The sequence below is a fragment of the Saccostrea echinata genome, unplaced genomic scaffold (assembly GCF_033153115.1).
Source record: "Saccostrea echinata isolate AGI-Se365-2 ecotype Australia unplaced genomic scaffold, CSIRO_AGI_Sech_v1 ptg000029l, whole genome shotgun sequence".
Lineage (NCBI taxonomy): Eukaryota > Metazoa > Mollusca > Bivalvia > Ostreida > Ostreidae > Saccostrea > Saccostrea echinata.
Genome location: NW_026889778.1, coordinates 35,258,139 through 35,272,247, shown reverse-complemented (window position 1 = coordinate 35,272,247; position 14,109 = coordinate 35,258,139). Strand labels below are relative to the sequence as shown.

The window sequence follows — 14,109 nt, the reverse complement described above, 5'->3', positions numbered from 1 at the left end:
ATTGAATACTCTATCTGAAGAGGATATCGAAACAGAAATCGCAAATACAGATGAGTACATGTATGAATTAGACTGTAAAATTAGGCAAACTGAGAAATTTACAGAAAAAATTCCATGTAAAACTTTGAATGCCAATACCGAGTGTTTTATACCCACCACAGATATTCATGCTAATAACGTTAACACGTCAGCTACAATTAACTCAAGTGAAACGGCTTGTGAGAATATTTTGAACAATTATCCTGTCTCTGATCTCAATGCACAAAGTAGCCAGGAAAATGTTTTGTTATTAACATCCCAACACGCCACGAATAATCACCGATTACCAAAGTTAGATCTTCCGCATTTTTACGGAGATGTATTAGAATGGAATACATTTTGGGATTCTTACGAATCAACGATTCATTGCAATCATACTTTGACGCCAATTCAAAAGTTTAGCTATCTCAAAGCTCAATTACGCTACACAACAGCACAAACAATAGCAGGATTTGCGCTTACAAATGCTAATTACGAAACGGCAATAGACTTGCTCAAAGAACGATTTGGTCAGCCACAGAAAATTATTAACGCTCATATGAGAGCACTCATCGAACTTCCTGCCCCAGAAATGATGCCATTAGTTTAAGAAATTATGGAGATTTCTTGGAATCTCGTGTCAGGAGCTTCGAGTGTCTAGGACAAAGACAAGAGATGTTTGGAGCATTACTTATTCCAATCATAATCAACAAGCTACCAACTGAAATTAGGAAAAACATTGCACGTGAGTACGATGGTGACAACATTTCACTACAAAATCTTCGTAAAGCTATCAGCAAAGAAGTCAAAATCCTTGAATCAGGCCATATTGAAAACAGCGATGGATTTCACGCAACAGCAATGTTTCTTACTGGAGCCTCAAAGAAACAACACAACGTTCATTATTCATGTAATCAGAAAACAAGAGAGTTAACTCCTTATGTTGAAACAACAGAGATGAAGAGCCGCCCATACATTTATTGTTGCACAGAGAATCATTTTCCAGACGTAAGTGCAAGATTCGACATCTTAAAACGGAAGAAATTATGTTTCAACTACTTGGGAAACCACCGCGCCTCAGATTGTAAATCCCGCAACAGGTGTAAAAAGTGTCAGAAAAAACACCACACAAGTATATGCGACATGAAACTAACGAGGGACAAAGACGAGCCCACCAAATCAACAAGTGTCAACATCGTAGAAACGAGCAAGAAGTCAGAAACCACAGTACTGAACGTTGAACATCGACCTACTAGTGTTTTACTGAATACAGCTAGGCCTATCTCTCCGATAAGTCGGACCGTGGACTTCATGCAAGAAGAACGTAACAAGTTGACTAACGAGATACAAAAATTAAAATCAGAGCTGAAGATCCAGACACAAAGGAGGAACGCACTGGAGCAGGAGAATACCACCCTGTTAGAGAGAGTGTCACAATTCGACCAACAAAAGGATTTTCAGACTCGTGTAGAGAATGTGATGAAGGAAATGATGGAACAGAAAAGTAAACTGGCATACGAAAACGGACGTCTGCATAAGGAGATTCAGGAATTAAGGGGTCAAGTTGACATACTCAACACCGCCAGCTCTGACTCGGAGCACGTCAAGGCTAAAACCAGCAGTCTTCAGTCACGATATGATTACGCTCAAAGGGAAATAAGCGATCTGAAGATAGATGTACAGAGATTGGAAAATCAGCTGCAAACTTTACAGGGCTCCGTGGATAGCAGGAAGAGAGATTACACGTTCGCTGTAAAGACTCGTAATTATGCACTAAGGGAGAAAACTCAGCTAATAGAAAAACTTAAAGAGGCCGAGGAGAAGGAAAAAGATGAGTCACAGAAAAAGAATCTTAGTGGCAGGGCAGAGATAAAGAAACAAAATAACAACCGACATACTCGGAACATGGAGCTGGAGAAAGCTAACACAAAATTAGGTGACAAACACTCGGAAACTGAGACTGTGAAACAAAACCTGAAATATAACGAGTCTGAACAGAAGAGGACTGAGTATCACAAACAAAAGCCAAAGAAAGAATCCATGAATGGATCCGGGCCTCTTAATTTAGTGATTATGAACTTGCTTTTTATTTCACTGGAACTGTTAGTTATATGAACTTTAAATTTCACTATTCATTTTGGTGCCCGGAGTGTCATGGATTATCCGCGAGCTTATGTAAGGTTAACTTTGTTGTGACATCATAATACTTTACGTTACGTTTCTATAGATAACAACAAGTCTCAAATAAACCGCTATACGATTAAGACGTCTTTTATTTCATTCCACAACAAAGATTATCAAGTCCTTGTATTCCTAACCATATTATGGAAGTGTGAACCTGACATCATCGTTTTCAAAATTAGCTCAAATATGAATATTATTGAAAAAAGAAAACTTTTGATCGTTAGAAACTCAGAGACATGCAAAAATTATAACTCTAGATCTTCAGTAGGATAATCAAGGTGGTCATTTTTGAACGTCAATAATCTACGTAGAATAAGAAGACTCGGGGTTTGTCGAAAATGCGTCATCACCCTTAAAATCTGCACACTCTTCATGAGGAAGACTTATCCCTGTAGAAATTGACCAGTTTTTAGTTTCCATTAAATGTGTCCATTTCCTTTGGGTATGTCTAAAAGTTCTAAATTAAACATGATGTGGTCACGTACACGAGGTGCAGAGATAGCGAACTTACCAAATCTATTTTTAAGATTAAGTAAATTAACACCCTAGGGGCTACGGCTATGTACTGTAAAAACATATTGAGTGAATATGATAATACAAGTTCAGTTTACTGCTACACAAGATAAATATGACTCTAAGACAAGTCAGATAACTATCATTTTATTTCATTTCGAATTCCGACAATTGCAGTAATGTTGCTCCACACAAACATAAACTAAAAGGATTGATGAAATCAGTAATCATTTGATGATATTGTTGATTCCATTATTGGGAGAATTAATTAAGTAATTGCTTTCTTCAATTGAATTATTGCACCAATCAATTCAATTGAAGGTATCACCAATTCCATTGGAGAGAGCAACAATTCAAATATTTCGCCCAACAATTCTTGCAATTGATGCTATTGACTATCAACAATTGAATTCATGTGTGTATCAATTCAGAATTGAAAATATCATTTATATTTATTATATGAAGAGATCTTCTTAAAAACTGTTAAGTGCATTAGATGAAGTAATGACATTTTCAAATGATTAAATATTTCTTCAATCATTTTAGTTTGCGTTAATTTTGTTCATGGGATGAATGTGAAGATGTTGCTCCATAAGAGTTCGTCAGAAAAATAAATAGGACTGTAACCCGTATCTCGAAAACTGCTTGCCAATCTTGGCATCACTCACCCCTTTCCAAACATACATCCCTTAGGCAATTTGGATAGAGGTAGTTTTTCAAAGTGATCATATTCTTTTTGGTGATACATGTAGAAAACTGACCCTTGGATTTTTTATCCAAAATAAACACATTTTTTATACTGTTGGGGGCCGAAAAGTTACCCCGGATTATCATTCTACGGGGGTCATTATTCGTCTTGAATTTACGTTGGCAGTTTTATCCATTCGCCTAAACGTTACACATTCATATTCGAGATCTTTCAAAAGTAAGTATAAATAATGCATGACTACTTACTTTGTACGAATATACTTGTGCAATATAGGTATCTGCGAAATACACTAGACAAAATTACTATTGCACCACATGTTATTCTCGTTTGTGAATTGATCGTTACTGGTATATACTTTATGCCATCTTTTCCAAAATAAAAGTTGGATTGACAAATGTCTTGGTGTCATGACAAGACCTTTAAATGACCTTCTTGCACGAAAACCAATTTCCCGACGTGCACTGCGCACCGTTACTGCACATATATGAAGTTGGTGATTACCGATAATGGTCCGTGAGGTGGCAACAGAAAATTCCATTGAAAAATCAAATTTTGTGCAATGATTGACTATCATATCGCTTAGTAGTCATTCAGTATCTTGGTGTTCATATGCAGTCTACCCATCTTCCAGTTACCCCAACTTGAAATTTATTCCTCCAAAAAGTGTGTGCATGATTTTCAATTTTTCTATGAAATAGTTACGCTTCAGTTTACATTGTAGTTATTTATCAGCTAAGACAGGAAAAACTTTTTTTTTTTACTTTTGTAACATATTTATAAATCAAATACATCATAAACAAGTTTTGAAAAGTTAAGTATTAATTTCTTTTGGTGGTGTGTTAGCATTTTTTGTGTATTGAATGCGTCGAAATTTTTTTTTCTTTTTTGAAAGGTTATTTAAATACAAGTTTTGAATGTTACCGTTAGTATACCAACAAGCTTAGTGTGTTATGGTCAGTAATTTCCGTATGTTTCGAAGAAACATTGGAACATACATATTGTTTTTATTTTATTCAATGTTATAGTGATTCTTATAATTACAGAATTTAAAACCTTCGATCTTGTGAAAAACATGAAAAAGTCATTCTGGCTACCTCAACAATTTCAGTTTTTAGGAGGACAAGAATAAAAAACCTTTTAAGTAGAACCCAGTTTGCAAGTAAAATTGTTTTTTAAAAAACAGATTAAGACGCTTTCTTCGATTCCTAAGGTATTTCATTCCTATCTCTAGTGATATCAATGTTTTAAGGAGTATTTTTAAGATATGCAATATCAATTGTACGTACATAATAATTAAAATCGAAAAGAAATCAAGGTGCATATGACTGAGCACCGGTATGATTAATTTGACCTTTTTGCACTACATGTAAGGTGTAACTTTTAGGTCACCTGAGTCACTCAGGAGACCTATTGCTATCCGTTTCTGTCTGTCGTCGTTCGTCGTCCGTCGGTCGTAAACTTTTGAACATTTTCAGCTTTTTCTCATAAATCGCTGAACCAACTTCAATTAATTTTGGCATATAGCATTTATGGGTGCAGGTGAATAAAAATTGTGAAATTCATGATCCCTACCCCCTGGGGCCTGAAGGGTGGGGCTAAAACCACCAAAATTAAACAAATCTTTCAGAATCTTCTTTTTTACTCCTTGACATCATGTGGTCAAACTGTTGCAATGATTGTAATAAGCATTGAGCCCTCTTCCAAAATTGTGAAATTCATGGCCCCAGGGTCAGGGGTTCTGGTGCTATTGTGGGATTCTATTGATTATATAGGAAAAATGCATCAATTCCTTAAAAATCTTCTTCTCTGTCCCTTTGTATTATTTAAACAAACTAAGTACATTGGTGTGCTGAGCAAGGATGCCTTTTCCAAAATTGTGAAATTTATGGCCCCAGAGTCTGGGGTTCTTTTGCTAGGCTGGGGCTATATCTACAGATCATATGGTGAAAGTGCAATATCTTTGAAAATATTCTTCTCTGTTCCTGGGCATTATCTAAACAACTAAGTGCAAAGTTATGATAAACAAGGAGACCTTTTACAAATTTGTGAATTTCATGGCCCCTGGGACAGGGGTTCTGGTGTTAGGGCGTGGCTATTTTGCTTATATAGTGAAAATAATTAATTCCTTAAAATTCTTCTTCTCTGCTCCTGGGTATTATTTAAACAAACTAAGTGCATGGTTATGATGAGCAAAGATGCCTTTTCCAAGATTGTGAAATTCATGGCCCCAGGGTTAATAATATAGTGAAAAGCATAAATTCTTTGATAATATTCTTCTCTGCTCCTGATTATAAAGCAAAGAAACTAAGTGTATAGTTATGATGAACAAAAGTGCTTCTTCCAAAATTGTGATTTTCCTGGCCCTTGGGTCAGATGCTCTGTTGTAAGGGTTAGGCTCTATTGATGATATTGTGAAAATGCATTAATTCTGTTAAATAATCCTGTCTGCTCCTTAGTGTTGAGCAGATAGTGCATAGTTATGATGAACAATGGTACTTCTTACAAAATTTTTAAAACTTGTGGTCCCAGGGTCAGGGGTTTTGGTGTTTCTCGAGGAGGGGGGGGGGGGGAGTATGTTGATAATGTAGTGAAATTGTGTTAATTCTTTGAAAATCTTCAACTGAGTGCATAGTTATGATTATGAGGGTACCTCTTCCAAATTGTAAATTTCATGACCCTGGGTCATGGGTTTTTGGTGTTAAGGTGGGGCTGTGTTGAATCTGTAGTGAAAATGCATTATTTCTTTGAAAATCTTTTCTCCTTGGCATATCAAAGGCAAAGAGAATAAAAGTTTTTATAAGCAAGGATATTTGTACCAGATTTTTGAACATCAGGACCATTTGATCAAAGTGTTCTGGTCCTGGCCAGGGCTCTTTTAATTTGTATTCTACTGAGAGAAGTTATTCCTCTTTGCCATTCACTTTTGATAATTTTAAAATCATTGTAAATAATGTATTTGAAATGTTCATAGAATAAAAGAATTATGCAAAAAAAAAAATATATTGTATAATACAAAAAGTACTTTCATATTTTTTATGATCAGATAGACTTGTAAATAATAAATAAATAAAATTGAGATAAAAATCTTATAATTAAATTATCTTCAAAGACCAAGATAGGCCAATGTAGGAGGCCACATTACGGAGTTAAAAATAGTACAGAAGAACTAATAGTTTGTTAATAGTCTCCATGGTGATAGTGATAAATGGGGGTTTGATTAAAACTTAATTTATGAGTTGTTACTGAATACTATACTAATTGTTTTAATGATCCTGATCATCCTATTTCTCTTGCTTGTGGGCAAAAAAGCTCCATCAATCAGTTTGTTTTACACTCTATGGATCCTTTAAATTGTATTATACTCAGGTGACCGTTAAAGCCCTAGGGCCTGTTATTCTCTATAAAACCACTTTTACCTTAATCATTTTTTCGTAGACATAATCATGGCAAAAAATATGTACAATCTTTTTTTCTGCAAAAATTTCAAATACCGTATAAGTGGAAATTTTAGCGAGACGTAAATTAAGCGATTTGTCCTTAAAAATTGGAATTTTATTTTTAGCGAGAAGTAATTTAAGCGATTTTAAAATGCTCACTTAAGAAGCTATTACAAATAAAACGCAATTAATTTTTAGTGATATTCAATTTAAGCTATCTCAGCATCCTCACCAATAATGCCAAAATTAAATCCTCGCTAAATATTCTGCTAATACGGTATAACATGTATACTATAATTGAAAATTAAAAGTGCGTAAATCATTGTCTGACCTTTTTGTTTTAATAAACTATAATATTTTGGATATTAAAAATCTAAATAGGCAATGCATAGAGAATATTACTACATATTTCTTAACATGTCATTTGTCATATCAGCAAGACTTGCCCCATATCAGCTTGAGGGCAGAAAGTCTAAGGGCTGATGTACGGTCCCGAATATTGATTTATTGGGGTATTGTGATGTCACCATATTGAAGAAACACATGTGTAAATTTTGAGAAGTTTTTTCTTAATATCTTACCACCATAAGAATAATTAGGTCTTTCCACCTTTCTGTGGAAAGACCTATTGAAATTGTTCTGCTTATTATTATTATTTTTTCGCCAAGTGTGTTTTTGAGTTTCAAGATTTATCGAAAAGATTTATAGTCCATGAGAATGTACTCCTTCAAAGATTTTTGCAGTTGACCCTGCGTATATGAACTTTGACCCCTCCAAGAGTTATTACCCCTTCCGCAATAAAAGCTTGTTATCGCTACTCCTCCGAAACCGTAAACCATAGAGATACTAATCCATCACCAATATCTTCAACCTTTTGAGTGCGGAAGGATTCATCAACCCCATTATGTAGTTATTGCCCCTGAAAGTTTTTGAAGTTTACGAATAATAAAAAATTTCAAAACTATAAGTTGTAGAGACATGAAACCAACTGCATTAGATTCCTTGACCTTAGACATTGAAGTTTATGTCAAGATCAGAGGTCAAGGTCATTCCAAATATGAGAAATTAAGCTCTTTTTATAGCTCTTTTGTCTTTCAACATATACTGTATATCTTTGCATTTTTAAGTTGTACTCTTAAAATGAGTTCAAAGATTTCAATCTTATCCCCTAAGCTTAACCCCTTCAAAAGTTATTGCCCCTTGTGCGAAAAAACTTGTTATCGCTACTCCTCAGAAACCGTAAACCGTAGAGACACGTAACCTTTACTAATGTCTTCAGGGTCTTTAGACACAGCTTCAGTCTTTTCAGTGCAAAAGGATCTGATGACCCCTTATATGAGTTATCGCCCTTTAACGTCTTTGCGCTTACTATTAACCCTAATAATTTAAATGTTTAAGTCATAGAGGCATGCGATCAATTGCAATGTGACCCTTGACCTTTGGTCTTGAAAATTTAATGAAGGTCAAAGGTCAAGGTCTTTTTAAAATTATTATAATTTTCATTTTTTCTATCTTTCAAGCCATATCTGAATTCTTTTTGCATAAGAATTAATTTTAGACAGTAAAATGTAGAAAATTTAAGAAATTTAAAGAAGGTGGAAAGACCTCTAATTGTTCGAGAACAATTAGTCAACTAGTTTTTTAATTTTTCTTTTTTTTTTTTAATTCTTTGCATTTTGCATTTGCAAAATTTTGTTTAATTCAAATATGGTATGGAAATTGAATAATAATTGATAATTTTGATATTTAAATCTTCTGATTAAATTTTCTCAAAAGCTGACGAGAGACTTTCCTTAAGACTTATCGTTAAACAAGTTTCATCTATTTGTCCTTGTATGTCATGTGTGATGATTTCTAGGTCATCATTTAAAAATATTCATGAAATTGTTTATCAAACCGTCCGTGTATTGCATGATAATTCGATGTACATGTAGGTTTCAAAATTGAAGAAAATTGCTTCGTTTAATTTGATATACTGACAAATTTGTAATTTGATCACAAAGTCAAAAATAATCACAATTTAGATGTTAATCAATTCAAATAAATAATTGTAATTAAAGCTCAACCTGTTATTGTTTTTGATGGCATATCCAAACTTTTTTATTGATAGTATTCGAATAAATGTATTTTGTTAGATATACATGTAGTTTTAATTTTGAAATTAAATATATATGTAATTCTGTTATATTAATGAAAGGTTAAATGTTCATTGAGAGTAAGAAGAGCTAATGGTGGAATTCCTGGCCATTACAATTACAGCGAGGAATTCCGAGCGGGAATGTTTGTGAGTATTTTTCATTAACTCTGTCTTCTATGTCATCAACGATAACTAACAGAAACCAGTACTAAATAACAAGAGATATATTACGTACTCCGATGCATCCCCTCCCCCAAATTATCAGTGTATTAAGCCTCAAAATTTATTTTATTTCCTATTGCCCAAAGGCACTATCTTACTAAAATTTCATTCCTTGAGCAATATTTTCAGTTGAGCATTGAGTCAGGCATGTGACCTGCTAATTTCTTTGGATCGTCTTCACACGCCGTACAATGCACGTAAAGTTTTGAAAATTTTCAGCATCTCTAAAAATGTTAGAAACAATGTCAAAGTTATTTAGTATATAACATATGTACTTGGCGTGATAGCATCTTATGATGAACATAAAGTATAAATGTCATGGACTCTGCCTGATCCCTGCAGGAAGATGAAGGGTGGGGCCAAATTCTTCAGCATTGAGAAATGTTTTCCTGCACTGGATCTCTAGTAGGCATTTGATTTTATGATGATGGAAGGTAAACTTTTTCACCAAAATTGTAAATCAGAAACTTAGTATAGTTTTTTGAAAATGGGGGCCAGCAAAACAAAAAATGATAACTTAACTGAAAAACTTTGACAGGCAAAAAAAAAAACTAAGAGAAACTAACTTGAAAAGAAACCTTAACAAGTAAAGGAAAAAAAAAAAGAAAAATTCTCCAAACGCAAAAAACGTATTTCTTGGGGGGAGGAGGGGAGGAGGTGGGATGAGAGGTTCCAACTTCCTTACAGAACCCAATTTTATCAACACAAATTACTACAATTCAACTATGCTACATCAAAAAGTCGGGTAGGGAGACAACCTGCATTTCAATGAATATTTACAATAGTAAAAGGTTGTTTGGAAAATAGGGGACAGGCCCTCTGCCCCCCCCCCCCGATGATACTTGCTTGTTAAGATATAACTTTGCCTGGCTATAGTGGTGCGGGATCCAGACCCCAAAGTAAAACAAACATTAAAATGCATTACGTCTTTGAAGTTTTTCTGACGCCAAGACATCTAGAAGGCAAACTGTATCCAGAATTTTAATAAAAAGTTAGATGTCTACCGAAATTGTAAATGCAATGTCTTTCTACTTCATAGTTCAGGTGTTAGGGTGTGGCAATTTGCAAAAGCTGATTATAATATTAAAGCAAATAATTCATCTTTAATATTTTAAGTCAATGTTTTATTGAAAACGGATCATATAGGAGATGAAAACCATTCAGATAATGTTCTTGATTCTTTTACAAAATTGTAAATTTTACATGCGTCCAGGCATACTAATTCAGGTGTGGCTTAATTGGTGATACAGCATAAAAAATCTTGATACTCTAGTTAGTATTAAGGTATATAATAGCCTGTTGATAGATACCATGTAATAGATAATTAACAGTCAACATTGACATTGATGAAGACATTGTGAAACACTGCTGTTTAGGTAAATTGAATATGCATTGCAAAAACTCTTGACGCAATTTTAATTTACTCATTTCCTGTTCAATATTGCGTTGCGCAAGAATTTCTGTACGTTATGAAACGCTGTATATATATATATATATCACCGAAATATTGTTTTACTTTCCAACAGCCTTCATCGTATGCTTATGAAGTCAAAGAAGGAGACACAATTAATATAGAGTTAATGGTTACGGTTCCTGTGGGTTGTTTTAACACTACTTTTAGGACGGGGTGTGATGTTGAAGTTTACCTACAAACTCCGAACATTCAAACCAACGTGGGTTCATGTCAGGACTACACTGGACAAGGTCCCATTGCATTTAAGGAAAAGGGATGTGGAATTACTATCAAGAGCTCTACATGGAGGCAAAAACAGACTTTTAAAGTAACTGGAAAAACAGACGGACTGGTTAATTTGAAGGACAGAGAAGTTAATTTAAGACTAGGTACCAAAACAGAGAGCCGCACTGATGTATCGGGAGTATGGCTAAATTTCACAATGCCTAATATAAAGGTAAAAGGTTCTCTGATATTATAACTTGTCCAATACAGTCACAAATAATTTCTTCATTCAACAAACTGAGAATTATATTGAATTATATTGAATTATAATGTACTAGCACCTTTGGTCAGTGCCACACCAATGGAAAATGAACTTTCCGTCCTCCATTTACAACGGGGTACAATTTATAAATCTGATACATCAAATTAAATCCATACGAACCCTTCTGAAATACCGATTGCACAATAATTTATGTCAATATATTAACATTTCCAAATGTTTTTCCTTAAAATATTTTTGCAAATTAGAAAACGTTCATCTTCACATAAACTACCGTGGGATGATTAAGAATATTTCCATTGTGATGTGATTGAAGTAAAAAAAAAGTGCAAACATGAATGACAAAAAAATGTGGCAAGTCATCGGTAAAATAATGTAAATATAAAATATGAATTTAATTTTTGAGAATTCATGAGGTACATGAACTACAACGTTTCACCCTGCATATTTATCATGAAGCGCTAACATACTTCATGAAATATGCAGGCGTGAAGCGTCGTAGTTCTCTATGGACTTTTATATCATAAACAATTGTGTACCAATCATTTCTTTAAAAAAACATCTGTAACCAAATTTCAATTCTATCTCGAAGTTTAACAACAACACCCCCCCCCCCAAAAAAAATTAAAGCAGAACTGAGAGACAGAAGGTTGGCAGAAGGAGATAAAAGCAGATAGCTACGAGGTTCACAAGTATAAACTAATGTAACTTAAAGTATTTACATTAAACAAAGAGGCCTTTTTTATTTTTATAAATTTAACCAATTTGTGTTTAATATGTATTCATTATATTAATCATATATCGGTTCATTTTTTACACAGATCAATGTTCAGGATACAGACAAGACTGTGGCTAACAAGTCGTGTCACGCAAACACCGACCCTCGAATGAAAACATTCGATGGGAAAATTTGGACAGCACAGATTCCAGGAGAATTCATTATGTACAGAGATATCAGCAGAGATATTGCTGTACGTACTCTAACAAAAAAATACTATAGTTAACTACAGTAAATCAAAGTGTCATAGTGATCACTATAGTAAATCAAAGTTTTCAAAGTGATCACTATAGTGTCATAGTGATCAATATAGTAATTCAAAGTTTTCAAAGTTATCACTATAGTAATTCAAAGTTATCACTATAGTAATTCAAAGTTTTCACTATAGTAAATCAAAGTTTTCAAAGTGATCACTATCGTGTCATAGTGATCAAAATAGTAAATCAAAGTTTTCAAAGTTATCACTATAGTAATTCAAAGTTTTCACTATAGTAAATCAAAGTTTTCAAAGTTATCACTAGAGTAATTCAAAGTTTTCACTATAGTAAATCAAAGTTTTCATAGTGATCACTAAGTAATTCAAAGTTTTCACTATAGTAAATCAAAGTCTTTCATAGTTATCACTATAGTAAATCAAAGTTTTCATTGTTACCACTATAGTGTCATAGTGATCACTATAGTAAATCAAAGTGTCAAAGTTATCATTATAGTAAACTATTATAGTATTTTTTGTTAGGATATTGTGTATGAATTTAAAGCAGCTGACCTTCATTCCATACGTAAAATTATTGTACTTTTATTTGGCATGATATACTAGTAATTGCTCTAAAATTCCTCTCATATAGTAAGACATTTTTTAAAAAAAGATACATATTTTTTACTCACTATGTAATATTTCTCTATTGAAACATCTAATGTTAGGTTCACGCCTTGTTTTCCTCGTGCGAATGGAACAATTGGGAAGGAGAAGGACCATGTGGATGTGGCATTGCTGTCAAGGTAGAAGACTCTTTGTTTGCATACAGGACCTGTGAGGAGATTTCCTACAATTTCACCAAGCCGCTAAAACATCACGACACCATTTATCACGTTTGTAGTAAGGAGCACATGGTGATAGAAATGAACCGTACGTGGACAACAGTAAGTTCATATATTTTCATTTTTCAAAATCGAAAGTATTTGAGGTGTATGGGGTGAATTTACACGAATATATACATGTATACATACATACATACATACATATATATATATATATATATATATATATATATATATATATATATATATATATATATATATACACTTGCAGTCTGACATTCAATATGGCGGTGGAAAGCACGTGGGTACCCTTCCGACTAGATCTAGGTCACATTTTTCATCAAAGTTGATCAAATGACTTTGATCATAATAAAAAATCATCTTGTTGTTTATTATAAAAGTTTATTGCTAATAACAGAAATAAACAATTATTTAATTTGTTTCCACTTTTTAATCGGACTATTTTTATAGTAAAAATTGACGTCGATGGGCTACTCGGCTACTCTGTTGAAATTAATATGGAATGTCTCGTGTATTTCAATTCTATTTAAAAAGGCAGCATTTTCGATTTATATTTAACTTTTCATTTCAAATATAAATGTGAAAATCAGGAATCACTTTCTTATGCGTTGGAATGCCAGGGACATCAACGGCTGTTGGAAACGTGGGATAATTTATGCATAAGTAGCTTTTCCAGTTAAGTAAGTTATCCAACGATTTCAACTATCGTTGATGCCCTGGCAACCCACCAACTCCGGGCAGAATGTCAGACACAGGGGATCGATGTTGAAAGGAGGCATTATAAAGTAAGAAATTGACAACTTACCTGAAAAAATAAATTGATTTTCCCCCAAACACGAGAATTCTCCAAACTCTAAATTTCATTTATTTATTTTTTTTTTGGGGGGGGGGGGTGTTAGGCTTCATAACCGCGGGATGGGGGCAACCGGCCTTACAATGAACAATTTTATACTAAATTTAAAGTAATATTTACTTTCAGGAAAAAAAGTGTGGGAGGGGGCAGTCCCCCATACAGCTTCATGAGCCCCCTCCTATTCTATCTTCCTGAATATTATGTTCAAGTGAGTGGAAGTGCAAGTGAAATAACTTTCCAG

The 14,109-nt window shown here is 33.8% G+C and overlaps 1 protein-coding gene across 1 annotated transcript in view; it reads left to right on the top strand.

Moving 5' to 3' along the window:
- LOC133195235 (von Willebrand factor D and EGF domain-containing protein-like) overlaps positions 1-14,109 on the top strand; it is a 67,849-nt gene that overhangs the window by 13,351 nt on the left and 40,389 nt on the right. The window contains exons 7-10 of the mRNA XM_061331093.1: positions 9,059-9,145; positions 10,747-11,130; positions 12,000-12,149; positions 12,878-13,096. Of these exons, the coding sequence (XP_061187077.1) occupies positions 9,059-9,145; positions 10,747-11,130; positions 12,000-12,149; positions 12,878-13,096 (840 nt within the window). The remainder of the gene's footprint in view (positions 1-9,058; positions 9,146-10,746; positions 11,131-11,999; positions 12,150-12,877; positions 13,097-14,109) is intronic.